Genomic DNA, 17,489 nt, shown 5'->3' with positions numbered 1-17,489 from the left:
CCTAGTAGCACAAATTGTTGCTGAAACATTGTACCAATATTGCCTTTTTAGGTTGCACCAACGTGGCTAGCGTCCTCCTTTGGCCATGTCAAGACAACATACATACAGAAACATTGCTGCGATGTTGTCTACAACATTGCATCCATATTTAGCATATGTACAACAACATTGCAGCAAAGTTTCATCCACATTCACAAAACATTAAAATCAAACATTAGTCACGTCGCCATAACATTCAGGGGACATGCTTGTGCAGCACACATGCAGTTCATACTAGACGAAGTTCCATGAAAATATGCTGCACTAAAAGACAAGACTAAAGGAGGGCATGTAAACATTGTAGCTGCAGTTTAGTATTCTTATTTAGGGCAGTTCTTTTTACATAATGCAGTGTTCTCGGAACACATGGCAGGAAGCAGTAAAATGATAGCTAGTTTAAAAAGGTGCTTGGGCTATAAGAGACGCCATAGTTGAGTTCCCTGCATAATTTCAACCACCTGAAGTTCTTTAATGTGCACTGACATTGCGCAGTACATAGGATATTGCATTTTGCCTCCATCGGAATGTGGCTCTTGTAGTTCGGATTAAGCCCACATCTTCGGGATCAGCATCCAAGTGCCCTAACCACAGCTGCAGGGCGGTATGTAAAGTACACTTTGCTGGAAAAAAATATATTTATCATGAACAAGTTTTTCCTGTCAGTTATGGAATATAAAACGAATGAATAATGCTTTTCTGATCTCAACCACACTTTCATACAAAGTGGGACAAGCAAGGTGTAATTGTAGCAGAGAAAGGTTTGGTTTGTGGGGGTTTAACATCCCAAAGCATCTCGAGCTATGAGAGAGGCCGTAGTGAAGGGCTTCGGAAATTTCAACCACCTGGGGTTCTTTAACGCGCACTGACACCGCACAGCACACAGGCCTCTGGAATTTCGCCTCCATCGAAAAGCGGCCGCCGCAGCCAGGATTCGATCCCGCATCCTTGGGCACAGTAGTCGAGCGCCTAACCACTGCATCACCCCGGCGGGGCTGTAGCAGAGAAAGACTGACATACAAACAAAAATATTTATTACTAAAAAAAAAATGTTTGGCACTTAACAAATACAAAGATCAGAACAATACCAACAAACTGTGTCAATAAAAGTTAAAAGCTGGTGAAGAACACAAGGAAAAAGATGACGTCACAGTAAAACTAAAGCTCTCATTTAGTTGCATGAGAAGTGCTGGTAAAACAATGCATACACCAAGTAATGAAATACAAAATTCAAGGTGACACTGGCTGACAGAACCATTACAAATACAGGTTACGGTAAACAAACCATGCATTGAAGCTGGCAAAATAAAGCTTGGTAGCAATTTGCCATGTTGTAGACATATGCCTAATACAGCTCCAATCACAATGCTACATTCACTAGGAAACAAAGCACGGCAAAATTTCTCAACACCAAGTGTGAGTCCGAGAAGCTACTGGCATTTCAAAATACTGATAAGAACAGTATAAGCAATGATCAATTCAAACAGAAAGCAATGAAATTGCTGAAGCATGATGCTTTACTACAGTGAGTTTGATGGTGATGTAGTGTAGGAAGCACGAGTGCAGGGGACGGGGCCAGTAGAGCCAGACAACTACATCACCGCACCGTCCTCGGGCGGTGTTTCGGACCAATAAAAATGATGAGGACCCTTTTTTTACCTGCCAGCCAGCATGTCACTTTCCTACACAAAGAGCTCCCCAACAGTTATCTCATTCCAGATGCTACTGGCAGATGGCTTGGCAATGCAGCTTTGTAAGGCTCTATCGGCCACTGAGTGGCATACACCACTTTTGTTCTTGACAGTATGTTAAAATGTTCAATGTGCAAAGTCATCAGACAAAATATTACTATTTTAACTGCCCAGGTTACTAAAAAAGTGAAAAAAAAAGAAAGATACAAGCTTGGTTTAAAAGAAAAGCAATAAAAAGCACACAAACAGCATAGTATAAAGGGGTAATAATAAATAAATATTGCAATGATACCAGTTCACTACACCGGTTAAATATTGCTTCTAAAGACTAGAGGCAGCGACTAGCAGCACATACACAGAGAACAATTAAGATTCTTCTTTTATGAAAAGAATACAAGCTTGCCTGCACATGGCACAGCAGAAAGAAACAACAGATTAGTATGCGAATAAAAACAGTAAACATTTGCTGCAACAACACTGATTCACCACAACAATGAAATATTGCTGGCAGGAACTAAAGGTAGTGATAGCAAGTAGGCACATTGATAAAAAATCTAAACAAAGCTGGCTTAAACAATGAACAGCATACAGACAGCACAGCATGAAGTGGTAATAACAAATAAATGCTGTAATGATACCAGTTGACCACACCAGGTAAATATTGCTGCCAGGGACTCGAGACAGTGAGCACACTTAGAAAACTTGTGATCAATGTTTCATGAATAAAAAGATGCAAGCCTGCTTCCAGAAAGCACAGTGAAGCAGAAACAATAAACGGTACATGAACAGTAATGACAAATCTTATCAGCAATAACAGTTTCACCACACCAGTTATATAGTGCTGCTAAGGAATAGAGGTAGCAACATTGCCTGCATAAACCTTAACATTGATGTACTGCTCTTCATTCCACTGGTTCCATGTCAGCTTCAGCCCTTACCAATCTGGCGATCTCCCTGAAACATAAAGGAAACAAGCTGCTTCTTGAAAGAAATGATGCTTTCTGTGACACCAAGAATTAACACGTATACCTCATTTTAAGCTCTGAAAGGTAACCAGAGAAAAATAGCTTTATCATTAAGCACTTGAGGTGCAACATATACCACAATATATATCGTAGCCTTTGAAAGTCACCATAAATTTACTTTTCGGACCATGCTGCAAAACGTGGACTCAAGTGTAAACAGCAAGAGCATGTTTACATTTTCTTTACAACTAAATATGCCCTGTTAAATACCATTGACAGAATGTACTGTTGGTAATGCCACAGAAAGAAATACAAGAAATGCTCAGTGTATTTGCGGCCTTTAGGAAGTATGCACACACCCTTCAGTCTGGTGCATGGCTTAAATGAGCTTGCAGCTTGGGTTCTTTTGGTCCAACATGAATGCCGCAAAGAGGTGACAGCAAGAGAAAAGAAAACACGAATAGCCTCTATTTGTTGTTTGAACGAGAACAACATACACTCTGTCATTCTTTTAAACAGCCTGTCATGAAACGTCTGCTTCGCGAAAAGTTTGTCTTAATATAAAACAGCATGACTTCTCGACTTCTCTTTTACTTATGCAGACCATTCACAAGCAATTACTTCTTCATGCTGTGTGGCAAGTGGGTAAGCAGCATATAGTGGAAGCTCATTAATTAGCCAGTGCCATGACAAGCAATGCGGCGGCTGCCTCCTCTCTGCTCCGCATGACCTTCAAGACATGCAACTACAGTAAAAGCTCATTATTTCAACCCCCATTAATTCAAATATCCGAGTAATTCAAATTGTCAGCACTGCCCCACAGCCAACACCCATCTACTATGTCTCGAATGCTTGCCAATTCAGGCATTACAGGTCTCGCAATGATTAATCCCAATGGGATCCCAAAAGCAGGTCGCATTTAGGTATTATTCACACAGAACTGTTTGTGAAAATGGCTTTTTTCAATCATGAACTGCATTCTGCAGAGATGACTATGCATCTCTGACATATGCACAACAGCAAGAGTGACAAATGGATGGCCTTAATTCTGACCCAAAGTATGCCAAACACTTAATTTCGGCTTCACTTTTAATAGCTTCGGCTGCTGGCTGCGCATCAGCAAGCCAACCAAGCCTAGCTGCATGCCATTTTGGATGCTCACCGACAGCCGTGTTGGTGGCATTGATTATTTCCCTTGCTTCCACCCGCGCGGTTCTTTCATTACACCGACACTGTGCAGTCAAGCCTCCTCAAACTAGGTGAAGCTCCTTGTGAGAGGGAACCACCACTACCGTCTTGCACTATAGGAACAATGCCAAGGAGACTTGCACCATTTTAGAGCAGTTTTGCACTCATGCTCTCCATAGTGTGCGCACGACACAGCATAAATGCAAATGCAAAAAATTGCTATTGTCATGCTGTTCTCCAGCAGGTGACCATTTCCAAGTCTTTTACCAAATAAATATATTTTGATGCAAGCAGTTCTTGTAAATTTTTTTAGCTTATTGGATAATTAAAACTTCAAATAATTCAGATATTTTTTTCCAGCCTCTGAAGTTTAAATTATTAAACTTTACTGCATACAAATGATTATAAGGTGAAGGCAATAAGCCCTAGAACTATTCTTAAGAAAAAGCAACGACAGAGAGGCAGAATTTGTGAAACCATACAGTGTGGTAGAACACTAAAGAAATGTGCAAACGCTAGCATTTATCTTAATTTGCTGTAAGGAGCTATGAAAAAGAAAAAAACTGAAAAAAATTTCATACCGCTTTTTGCATCTAGAAGGAGCATACCGCAGCCAGTCTGCTACGCACATTTGAATCTGGCAGTCCGTTGCTTTCGGAAATGAGCTTCGAAGTGTCTCTGCAAGAAATAGCACAATTTAATTGCTTCCAGAGACCTCTGGAGTACTTGCACTCCATTACAAATACTTGCACAGTTGAGTATTACAATGGTCCAATTTTGGCCACTTTCAAAAAAAACATACTATTCATAAATGTTAAGCGTTAAGAAACAGTCAGAAACAAACAATTTATTTTACTCTAATATCAAAGCTACTTACTGAGTGCTCAGAATGGTGTTTTCTGTCCACAATATGCCTATACTGCTCAATGGCAGCAAAACATACTGTGTACAATTTTTTTTCATGAAAATTTTTCATCAATAACGCGCCTATTTTGGAACACTATAAGGTGAACCTGGTTTTGCATGCTTGTAGCAAATATAACAGCAACTGTACACAAGGGCGTCCGCAGAATTTTTTGCAGGGAGGGGCCCCATTGGTTGTTGGCGCCGGAGGGGGGGGGCGTATATTCGTAGCAAAAAGGCACTATTTGCGGAGTAATTTTATTTATTTATATATGAATAAAAAAATAAGTAAAATACGCACATGAAAGAAAAATTACAAACAGCAAATTAAAGCGCGGCTAGGAGAGATACATTAAAGTTTATCAACGAAAAAACAATTAAAATTAATAAAAAATACAAAAAGATACTATCACTTCGTGGAGAAGTGCTCAGTCTTGCTGCATACGGGTTCTCGACTCACCCGGATTGATGACCAGCACACAGCACAATATGTTCACAAACACGCAACTACAGTCACTCAGTCAGTCTTCCTTGAACAGCAACTGTAGGCGCCTCGGATTTTTCTGGGCGAATTGTGTAATTACACGGGCGATAAATTCATTTCTGTGCTTCACTACACGCTCTCGGTGCATACTCATCATACACATTGAATGGAAAAACGGTTGAACGCGTACGTTGAAAACAAAAGACAACTATATATACAACAAAAACTTCTTTACAAGATAAATGCACGCTCGCCGCTTCATACACCTCGCTCCATTTTGCTCGCGCGTCCGCACAGTCGAGCAACCGCACACACACTGCTCGCCGCTCGTCGTTTTCTCGTCCGCTGTCTTGGTTGTTCTGACCTTCGTTGACAACCGGCCACTAAAAACACTGAAGCACAAACACAGAGGCGCGCACACGTGCAAGGGCTTACTTGCCGCAATATCCCCGAATGCGCACTTTGGGGGGTGAAAGGAACGCCGCGCGACTTCCGAGGGGAAGGAACACTCGCCACTCCGGTCGGAAAATTTGTTGTTGTGTTTTTATGGGGTTCAGAGCCCCAAAACGCATCAGGCTATGAGGGACGGAGTAGTACAGAGTTCCGGATAATGTCGACCACCTGGGTCTGGGTCTCTTTACCGTGCACTGACACGCACAGTACATGGGCGCTGTTGTGATTTGAGACCCAGCCAGAGGTTACAGGCGAGCCAGGCAGGCGCCATCGGTCTGCGTTGACCAAAGGCGCTGGTTTTCGGAGAAGACGCAAGAAACGCTGGTGTGGGGGCGCCTCTGGAGACTGCGTCGCCGTGAACAAAAGCAGCTAATCCCCTTTGCCGAAGATTCTGAAAGCGGCGCTTCTACCGAACTGCGCTCTCCCGTGGATCGGAGGAGACAGCGAGCGGCGGCTGCGGCGCCAACCCACCGCCCGCTTGACCCTGAGCAGCCCGACAAAGCGGGGGTGGATACGGCTGATTTGTCCTTGAAGAATTCATCGGTGGCCGGCGTACGAACGTATCCTGATTATAGCGAGCGACGAAGGCGAAAACAAGATGCTCTGTGCACTGTCTGCCTCCGTGCCGCTATCTCTCTAGAGATCAAAGAAACAGACACCGATCGTAAGAAGGCTCAAACACATGCTCGCCGATGCCGCTGTATGTCTGACAAGGTCGCCTTTTAGTAGAGCTAACGATGGCGTGGTTTGAAAACGGCGGAACGACGCCCGCCCGGACGCGGCATTTCGCAGATGTGACCCAAAGCGTGGAAGCGGGGCTGCTTTTACCCTTTTGGCTGAGCGCACCACCGCCCCTGGCGTGCGGACATCACTCACGGTTCGAGTGAGTGATTTTCCAGGGGGGTGCAGCCGCCCCCCCTTGCCCCCCCCCCCCTCCGGACGCCCATGACTGTACATGCACTTAGGTAGAAAGTTTGTGATCATTCTGGTAAAGCAGTGGCAGCCAACATGAGGCGAGTGCATTTGCTAAAAGGAAGACAGTGTGCAGTGTGACATCCCTACATACAGAACTAATTGGCATGCCTCATGTGAAGTGCCCTGCACATTTCTAGCATGATTTTTGGCAGATGCAATAAAGCAACATAAACAGCATGTAGACATGCTCTAGGCACGTTTGTTTCACACGAAAAAAGATTCCTTATATTTTTTTTGGATACATGAAAGACCAGACGACCTAGACCCCAAGGCTGCTATCAATAAATGCAGGTAAGCCCTATGAGAACACATTCTAACTTCATTTGTTTTCTCTTTTTATACTAGCAAGCTGCAATGTACAGACTCATTCTTCACAACAAGATGCCACAGATTAGATAACAGAGCTATGTAAACAACTCACAAGGTTTTGTGCCAGTAATAACTGACATGCCAAATAGTTTTGTGTACAGATGCATGAGTAGACTGTGGTTGTTAAAATTCTGAGCCGACAGACTGGGAAATATTAAACATTTGCCCAGAGCACATAAATAAAAGTAGAGCAAAGAGTACCTGTTATGACAAGAAGCAGCTGAAGGCCAATAAATGACCGCTTCCCTTTTCTTCCGGTCAGCGAGAAGTCTCGTGCCAAGCTGTCACAAATGCACTTTTTCATAACCTGACGTAAGGCATCTTTAAGTGATGATCCCCCTATGAGTGAGAGGTGTGCCACCTTAAAATAGAAACGTGCACAATGGTGAAATAGTGACAACAAAAAGAAAGGGTACTTAATAATTGCAAAAAAACCTAAAGGCTAATGACTCTAGCACTATGCTTCTACGGAATGGAAGGTTGGATGAGTTGGAAGCTGCTTATGATGAAAAAGGGGGGCGGGGGCCGCAAACAAAACGGAGACAAGGAAAGAAGACAAGAGGACGAGCGCCCTGTTGTCTCCTTTCCTTGTCTCCGTTTTGTTTGCGGCCCCCCCTTTTTCATCATGGACCATGCTTCTAAAACCAAGGAAGCTTGTAATAAACTATTGCAGTATAGAACTACTGACTACACATTCAAGTTCAAATGCCACTGTGACTTTGCAATACTTAACAGTTGTTCATCTGAGTTATAAATGGTTAGGAACATCATTTACAATAATTTCAATGCTGCACTCACTAGGTCAGATCTCTTTTTTGCAACACAGAGGTGCTGCTCAAGTTGTTCAAGTCTTGAGTGCGTTGAAAGAGGAAGCAAGTCGAGAACAGTGCTATCCACGGGTTCTGCTGCTGCTGTCGATGGCTGCAAATGCAGCACGATGGTGTTCTGTAGGTTCTTAAGTATTTTCAGCTGCTCATTCATCAAGACTTTCATTTCCTTCAGCATTCTGATGGTCTTCAGCTGCAATGCTAAAAGATGTGAACACCAAATCTCCATTAGAAAAACAGAACATTACCATCACTGGAAGCTCATTAATATTTGCTAAGCGAATTTCTAAAGTGCTCAGAATGCCTGTAAAGAGTTAAGGAACACAAACACTGCAGTGACAAATTATGAAAATTAGGGGCTGCCTGATCATTATCATTAAGCAAACATTCTTTGTTGAGAAGCACATTGTAACTTTAAAGCAATGCCCTGACACATACTACGTCAAAAATATGCCACTGCAGATGTAAGTTTATTATGTATTAAGTTACATCTGTTTATCTACTGTGCTCTCAAGACTGCCTTGAAATGAACCTCCATGATGCTATCATTCTGCATATATGCAATTGTGATAAACACTCCTGCTGCTAAGGCAAGCAAGTTATCAGATTTGCAATGGTATTATGATCATATGATGTGCACATTATCACATAATTTATGAATAATGACTGCAGCACTCACAGTTTCTATGTGATTTGCCTTGCTGGGGTGCTTGACTGTCTTCGGTAGGTTGCTGCAAGGTGGTCGCAGGAGACCGTCTGATTGAAGAAGCTGTAGTCGCTAGTGGAGATAAGGCATGCTCCTTGGATTTGGCTATTTTCGGCGGCGGTGGCTGCGGAACAAAAATAGGGCTTGGATGTGGCAAGTCTGCAAAAGGCACATCATAAGTGTTTCCTTCACTGTCACTTTCATCTGAAGAAATCAGGCGTTGCACTGGCCTCCTCTTCCTTTTCTGCCGCACATTTTCAGGTTCAGAACCCAGGTCAGATGTCAGCGTAGCTTGTAGTTCCTTCTTTCTTGCCAGATCGTAGTTATCTAATAAACATTAAACAGTGCAAAATCAAAATATCACCAAATGCTTTGTCATCTTGCAAGGAATACAAAAAACCTAGATACTAAAAAATACTGGCTTAAATGACAGTACAGTAAGTAGCCTTTACTTGTCAACTTTCAGAGTAATATAAACTGAAAGCTAAATGACTAAATACCAAAACTCATAATATAGAAAAAAAAAGCAGGTAACCTAGAATCAGTTCTACACACGCTTTTAGCGGGGAAGTGAAAGGGAAATGAGGGGCTCGTTATGAAACATGAATGAAACAAACCAACAGTTGGCAAGGCCAAGGAAAGCGTAGGGGATTTCTTTTTAAATTTTGGTTTTTGCTATTGACCAGAATTAGTGCTGTAATCATTTTGGAAACAAAGGTAATTAACCACAAAGTAGAAGGAAAAACAACACGCCAGTGGTGGGAACCAAACCCACGACCTCCGAATATCACGTTGAGTGCTCTTCCAACTGAGCCACATCAACGGCTCTTGCTACTCTTTAGGGTATTAATGTTGCCTGTAAACAAACCTCGAGAGTGTTCACCAGCACCACCCTTCTTTCAGTTCCCTGCTAATAGCTAACGAGGGTCTCAATTCTGGCAGTCTTGAAGCCATAGGCAGCATAAGAGGGTTCTCGCAGTTTCCGCCCTCTCTGTCGATCACGCTCTACATGAAGCTGGCAGTAACACAAGACGTTCCATGTCCACTGCTAAGGAGAAGGGTGGCACTGGTAACACTCTTAAGGTTTGTTTACAGGCAGCATTAATACCCAAACAAGTAGCAGGTTGGACAGTCGTTGATGTAGCTCTCGGAAAAGCAACGGACACGATATTCACAGGTCGTGGGTTCGGTTCCCACTATAGGAGGTATTCACTGAGGCCGCGTTACCAGACGGCGCGAGCGTCGTCGCGGCAGGCGCGCCATGTTTGCGGTCGTTTCAGGCCAGCTCGCGCAGTGTCACAGTGCGCCGTGAGGTACCCGGCCTGAACTGTTAATGATCCGTAACATATTTGTACGTTGTTGAATACGTCAGCGACCACTTATCTTTGTGGAGCGCGTATTGTGCATGAAGTTTGCAGCAGAATTCTTCTGCGCCGTAATATAACCGAGCTGCCTCAACTCGGCAGCAAAACTGGCTGGCTGCGCTGCACGCAAGAACGTACACGACTTGCAGCTTTTAATATCAGTTGATAACTGTCAGCTAGTCATGCAGGGCACATCGTGGATAAACAGCATGATTAATTACCGAAATTCCAGAACTGCCACCGCAGAAATTGATAATTCAAGCGCCTAGCTGTAGTCCGCGAACTGCTGACGCTTCTCAGACGTACGGTCTTTCAGCAGAAAGGCAAAGCGTTATAGCTGCCTTATTTACCCGACAGAACGGCCAAACAAATACTGCCATGCGCTCGCAGCACGAACGGCAGACACAGCGAGAATGTTTTGCAGTTTTGATTGTATAGCTACATAGCGCTGCTTCGTATGCACAAGACCGTTTTCGCAGCTACGCAGTGTGCAGCCATTCCGCTAGATTCAGTTGTAACACGCCACTTTCAGCAGGTAGAGATGACAAGTTAAGCTACAGCTAAGTGAACAGACCCTTCGAATTACTCACCTCTTCAAAAACGGCACTTCGGCCGTCGGCACCCACAGCACGACTCTTGGACTCACCCGCTTGTCAAGTAATTGCACCCTCTCATAGGTTTATATCCTTTAATTCCTTGGCCTGCCAGCAAACTTAAGCCGTGCACAAGGTGGGCCTCGATACCGGTGAATTCAACGCGCGGCAGCAGTCTTGTATACGTCGCACACCATGCCGGTGCCTCCGCATTCCTACGGGGGGTCGACCTTTTCACAAAGTAGAACCTTCTGAGCGTGCCCGCTCTTTTCTGCTTCGCACAGTTCACGGAATATTCACTCAGTCACGCGGCGGCACGGGTCGGACAGAAATTACGTGCGGCGAGACGCGAAATACACTCACATTTCACCCATCACCAGCTATTCAAACGCTGCCGCTGGCTGCGGCGGCCGCGCGCGCGACCACCAACATGGCGAATGCCGCGCCGGCCGCTAGCGCCCCTTGCGGATGACGTCATGTGAATACCTCCTATAGGAGTGTTGTTTTTCCTTCTACTTTGTAGCAGGGTGTCGAACCGCCATTTTTTCGGGTTCGGTTCGGGTTCGGGTTCACGCCTTTCGGGTTCAGTTCCGGGTTCGGCTCCAGAGGGCTATTCCGTTCCGGTTCGAACTGGTTCGGACCGTCTCGAACCGGTTCAAACGGGTTCAAACGGGTTCAGGACAAAAAAAAATAGAACGCAGATGGCTTTCAGTCAACCTTGCTATACGTTTTCTTTTTTCTTGCACATTGCTATAAAAAATAAAATAAAAAGCAAAGATTACAAAGAAAAAATGCAAAAATTTGTTTACGAGAACATAAAACTGAGCTAGTTGGTAAAGGTTCATGCTTAAGCAGCGCAGTAAACAGGACGAAAGGAAGTCTGGAGACGACACAGACGCTGACTAACAACTGGTTATTACATTCTCGGAAAAGTATATGAAGGCGCAGGGCACAGTGAACAATCTAAAAAACAGAAGAGGAAAGATTAAAACTAAAAACCCATACTGCGCATGCACATCATAGTCGAGTCATGAGATCTTTTTCAACGAAATTCGAAGACTATATTCCATAGTAGACGGCACTCACCTATCTTCTGGGCCTCACACAGTTGCCAAGAAAGCCTAACTCCTTATCTACAAAACTGATGTATGGTGAATCAACACGCTCACCTGCTTTGGTTTGGTTTGGTTTATGAGGTTTAACGTCCCAAAGCGACTAAGGCTATGAGAGACGCCGTAGTGGAGGGCTCCGGAAATTTCGACCACCAGGGGTTCTTTAACGTGCACTGACATCGCCCAGTACACGGGGCTCTAGAATTTCTCCTCCAAAGAAATTCTAGCCGCCGCGGCCGGGATCGAACCCGCGTCTTTCGGGACAGCAGCCGAGCACCATAACCGCTGAGCCACCGCGGCGGCACTCACCTGCTTTGTTCCTGATCATAAAGGCCCCCACCATCTCCCTACAAATTCCACTTAAGGTGATTAAACAGGAGACTTGTCTTTCTAAGTGGGGAAGCAATGAGCATTTGTTCGGACATCACTTATGGGTCAAAAAAGTAGCGGTGTCGTACAACTTGGCTTTGCATTGCAGCGAATGCAACGATTGCTTCTATCAATAGATAAGACAAGCGTCCTGTTTAATAACCCTGTTTGCATTTGTAGGGAGTTGGTCGAGGCCAATGGGATCAGGCTGGAAGCACATGAGTGTATTGCTTCACCTTCTATGAATTTGGTAGATAAGGAGTCAGGCTTTCTTGGCATCCTTGGCAGGATTTCTTGGCAAAGCATCCCGAGTAGAAGAAGCGCGGTGCGCGTGAGAAAGGGGCATCGTCAAAAGCGAAGCTACTGGCCATGGTAGCCGATGAATTAACAGCAGCGATTAGATAATTCTGAAATGCTTGCTGGCCACACCAGTCACGTGGTATGAATAGCCTACCCAGTCGTCACTATCGTCACCATCTTTTGCGCTACTACAATGAGCAGGCATTGTCATATTGCGGACAGTGCAACGGATGCATTCTGCACCACAAGCGCTGCGCTACTTCGTCGCTGCCTCAGCCCAGAAACGACACAAGAAGCTCGAAGACGGGCGTGACCAGACGCATGCAGATTTCTGGCAACGCTTCGTTGATCCATAGCCGACCAGATGTTTCCTTGGATAACTACGTTCCAGCGGACCACAAAATCGCAGAAGCGCCTGCTCTCACGGAGACGTTGAACACCAAGTGTGAGCTCTCCCTACTGCCAGGAATCTCATTTATGTGGCCAACCTGCCACCAGTTGTCATGCGCACTTCATCCTTGATTAGTTATACCCCGTTCCTAAATTTGATAGTTGGCATGCAGCAAGGTCTCGACGAGGATTAAGTGACCGCCCTACATAGCGTGGAAAGAGCCGCGACAGGCTCTGCTTTGCACAAGTAGGCACGCATAACGCAGCTTTATATGAAATAATTGCCACTTTTAGCGGCCTTAGCATTTTTGGCTGTTGTACGAAGAATCCACTTGCTACGAACACCAGATATAACGAATGGAACCCGCGTGACCGTCAGGTTCGTTATAAGTGGACTCGACTGTAGTTTCAATCGACCACGAAAACCTTTTTCATCCTTCACTCATGGACCTTACATATTAGGGCGTACCTTCGCGCCAAAGGGGCGTTTTTGCCGTAGTCAGTGCATTTCTACCTGTGCGAGCAACGAAAAACAATTTCAGCAATAAAATGATATTTTTGTCGTGATGCTGTATTCTTTTGGGACATACTTAAGCAGTCTCTTAAAAAAACCCATTGACATCATACATTTCATTATAACATTTATGTCTGCGATGAAAAACTCCGGAATTCCGTGCGAACTCTTCGTGTTCATAGGACGCAAAACAGCCGCGTTCAACGAGGTAACTGTTCAGGCAACAGTGCACTTTAACGCAGGAGGAATATGCTGCGCAAGTTCAACCTCCTGACTGGTTCCCCTTTCATGACGAGTGCACCGTCTGGAATTATCATGTCCGGGCGGAGGCAAGGAGTTATGGTGGCATGAGGCCTTACGCCGAGATCGCTGAATTCGACGCGGTCAAGTAAGGCATGAGGAGGGTCAGAGAGGTTCCAAATATTCCATGCAATAACCATAAAAAGAAGCCTACAAGATTGCCGAATAGCCTAAAGCATCTGTAAACAGAGTTTTCTGTCGCGCCGCCATTCGTACGAATCCCTCTCGGAGCCATAGCCTAGACTATGCATACTCTTTTAGTTGTTCTTTTTACTGCGTTAGTAGTATAGCCTCCTTTCCCAAAAATAACCGCGCTGCGTGCGTGTAGCCTCCATCCTTGATGCACACTCTGGTGGTGCACATTAGGGTTTTCATTGGTAAAAATGTACCTTCAAAAACTGTCACCCATCTTCCCACCCCCCATCACCCACCTGTACCTGATAAGCCGAGGTAGATTGTTGTGAAGGCTCAACGTATTCAGTCGCCCAAGCGTTCTACGAAAAAAACATTAACAATCATAAGCCTGTCGTGTCGGACACTAAGAACGGGAAGTATGACTGCGAGAAGTAGATATAAGTCGCCAGACAGAGAATTAAAGATCGAGCAGTGCGAGAACAGCGGATGGACCCGCCCGCTGGCGGCTTGCAGCAATTTTTTCTTAGAAGCAGAATGATTTCAGCGAATCGGCATAACGAAATCACATCATCGCAGTTACATTTCATCGCAGTAGCATCTTTCTGGGCATAATCACTATCGCATACCAGCGAGCGCCAGTATTCCCGCATTGCCCTTTTGTGTAATCGGTATTTAATTTTTTGGTTATTAGTACATCACCGTTTCCAAGAACCCGCCTTTCGTGGCTTATTTCCGTCGCGCGCAAACAAGAATATGCTGATTCTAAAAAAAAAGAAGCCGATCCAATTTATACATCCTTCTTTTGGTAATACTTGTAGTAATATTTCAGGTTTAACGTATCGAGTAGACATTGGGGCTATATGACAGACGGTGTAGTGGAGGGCTCCGGATCACGGTGTAAGAATAATATATGCTCCGGATTAACGGAGACCAACTGGGGATTTTCGACGTGCGACAGAGCCCGCTGGGTTTTGTATTTTTGGAATCAGCAGCCGAGCTCCACAACCATTGAGCCATTTTTTTTTCTTTATTGCCCTACAGACCCATCTTGAGGGGTTTTATTTAGAGCTTGCTGTTTAAGACAATGAGCGCCTACAAAAGTAAATGTTGCACTACCCACTGCGGTTGCTCAGTGGTTAGGGCGCTCGGTTACTTATTCGGTGTACCCGGATTCGAACTGGGCCCCGGCGGCCAGGTTTCGATGGAGGCGAAACGCAAAAGGCACCGTGTGCTGCGCGATGTCAGTGCTCGTTAAAGGGCAACTGCGCCACTTTTTGAGAATTTCGCGATACTCAAGGATTCAAATCTATATAGGCTGCAGGTAAAACATGCTAAGTTTTTTACACTACCATTTAAAATAGTGACGTAATTAACGATTAAAGTTTGCACTTCCCTTCAAAGCAATGGAGGAGTGCTGGGAAGTTCACTGTGACGTCACGGAAGGTATGATTTCAAATTACCCCTGCCGTCAGCCACGCCCTGCCGTGCCTCGTGGCTGCCAAACAACGTATGGCGGACTTTGACTTCGCTGGCGTTGTTTTTTTTTCATTCAAAGCAGGCGTTTATGCGTTGGAAATGTACGGATACTTTCGATGACGTCATCATGCGTCCCCCACTTAGCGATGTGCGCTGCGGAGAAGCTTGAAGGCCGTAGCAATTTTAATTGGCGGTTACGTCTCCGTTTCAAATGCTAGGCCAAAAGGACTTCGCATATACTTTACCTGGAAGTTTCACACATTCGACCCTTTTAAGCTCGTCGATTTCTAAAACCTATGCAGTTGTCCTTTAAGGATCCCCAGCTGGTAGAAATTATTCCGGAGCCCACCCCTACTGCGCCTGTTCATTTTTCTTTCACTCCCACCTTCCCCCCTCTCTTACGGTGCGGTTCAGGTGTCCATCAAGAAGTGAGATAGACTGCGCCATTTACTTTCCTCAAAAACCACCATCGTAACATTGTTGGGTCCTCGCGCTAATATTTCGTCTATTTGTGGGAAATGACGCAAAGAAAAGGAAGGCATTCTCAATCGGCACTAAAATGACTATAGACACCCAGTTTTATTACGTTCTTTCTCCTTTCAAATGACGCAATAGATATTAGAATACATAGATCACCGTGTGGTATTCGCCTACTGCCACTAAATAATTTAGAAAATAATTTTTTCTCCCATGCTGTTTTGATTTCATCAACCGAATGATGGCTGTGACGTGAGTTCAACATTAATTCACGTGAGGCACGGGAAAACTAATGCAAACGCTGATACGTTGTTTTTACTCACTGTAGCACTTTAATCAGCCGGCTTCAATACCTATAATTACAACGAACGCAATATCAGCAGTTATATTGCCGTTTTATAGCACCTCACGTGACCTAATTTTCACTACACGTCACAGCCATCGTTATGTTGGTGAAACCGAAACCGCGTCAAGAAAAAATTTAAATATAAATTATTTATTATGAGTTGGTGAATACCACGCGGTGCTCCATGTACACCAATGTCTAACGCATCGTTTGAAATAAAAAAGCACGCAAGCAAAAGTTTGATGTCTATAGTACTTTAATGAGATAGAGCAGTCCTAACATTTTGATTAAAGATTTACGCAAATATGTAAAAGGGGAGGAGTAATAACTCAAGATTTCACATAAACCTGACGTACAAGTGTTTAGAACTGGCGGTAGTACATTACAGAAGCGTCAATTAGGCTTCTTTCCAGGCTTCTTTCCTCCTGTAAGTTTGCTGTCGTATATACTGGGTACCATTTTCGCACTTCCCAGCGTAGACAGCTACGGGTGGGTAAATCTATGCGATAAATCATCTCATTTTGTCGGAAAACAAGACGCATGCCGGGATGCAAAAAAAGTGGGGCTGAACCGGGTCCCGAACCGGTTCGGAACGGTTCCTTTGAATCGTTCCGGTTCGGGTTCAGTTCCAAGATGGCGAAAAAAATACGGGTTCGGTTCGGTTCCGGTTCCGAGCGAAAATTCGGGTTCGGTTCCGGTTTAGGGTTCGGGTTCAGTTCCGGTTCGACACCCTGCTTTGTAGTTAATACCTTTCTTTCCAAAATGATTAAAGCACTAATTCTGATCTATAGCAAGAACCAAAATTTTTTTAAAAACCTGCGCTTTCCTTGGCCTCACCGACTGCGGGGTTCTTTCATTCTACACACATTGACACACATAGCTATGTAAAAGCTACAGAATTGTGACACTACAGCCTATGCTACACAGATTTGCACTGATCAGCAGCTGTACACACAGAATTACTAAAATTGTATATTTCTGTGAAGCCTACCTGAGAATATTTCAGGCTTCCCTTTTAAGAGCAAGTCAAAGCGTGGCTCAGTAGCACTCAGAGCCAGTCTCATATCAGCTGCCGGGTCAGAGCCGGTGACGGTTCTCGCGGAACACAAGAAGACAGCCCGCGGAACCCCTGTGTTCCGCGGAACCCAGTTTGAGAACCCCTGCTCTAGATCAAACGCTTACGGGACGCGACTGTGCGAAAAAAAAATATGGCTTTGGCTCAACTCGGCTGAGCTAAGCCGGAGCGAAAAGTAACCGAACCAGTGGCCGATGTCGACGCCCGCGGAGATGGCAACATCCGCTGCCCTTCTGTGTAGTGGCAGCCTTCACGACACTTTTAGTTGGCCGTGCCCTAGCGTCCCTCAGGGGTGCGCAGAGGGGGCGCGTGTAAACAGTATTGCCATCTAGTGACAAGAAGTCAAAGCACATCAACGCTGGGTTGAAGAAATTTTCATCCGTAATTACTGATAACGAGGGTGGGTGCGTTGCGAGCCTTTTTTATTCCAAGGTGAAAAAC

At 44.8% G+C, this 17,489-nt stretch overlaps 2 protein-coding genes across 19 annotated transcripts in view; one reads left to right on the top strand and one right to left on the bottom strand.

Annotated features, from left to right (window-relative positions):
* The window catches only part of LOC149357439 (uncharacterized), a 478,435-nt gene that overhangs the window by 128,171 nt on the left and 332,775 nt on the right, over nucleotides 1-17,489 (top strand). The window lies entirely within an intron of this gene.
* LOC149357444 (uncharacterized) lies at nucleotides 3,972-17,368 on the bottom strand. 2 transcript variants are annotated; one of them, XM_089584674.1, is made up of 5 exons: nucleotides 17,234-17,368; nucleotides 8,571-8,924; nucleotides 7,863-8,092; nucleotides 7,266-7,425; nucleotides 3,972-4,558 (listed from the first exon to the last, which is right to left on the bottom strand). In XM_089584674.1, exons 1-5 carry the CDS (start codon nucleotides 17,268-17,270, stop codon nucleotides 4,377-4,379), a joined length of 963 nt encoding a protein of 320 aa, XP_089440800.1. In that variant the 5' UTR covers nucleotides 17,271-17,368; the 3' UTR covers nucleotides 3,972-4,376. The 2 variants fall into 2 exon arrangements, with proteins under 2 accessions (XP_089440800.1, XP_089440799.1); XM_089584673.1 differs by lacking the exon at nucleotides 17,234-17,368 and adding an exon at nucleotides 16,965-17,044.

This window comes from Amblyomma mixtum, chromosome 3 (assembly GCF_055824585.1).
Source record: "Amblyomma mixtum isolate Tamu chromosome 3, ASM5582458v1, whole genome shotgun sequence".
Lineage (NCBI taxonomy): Eukaryota > Metazoa > Arthropoda > Arachnida > Ixodida > Ixodidae > Amblyomma > Amblyomma mixtum.
The sequence above is the reverse complement of the archived record's forward strand: the minus strand, read 5'-3'. Positions and strand labels throughout refer to the sequence as shown.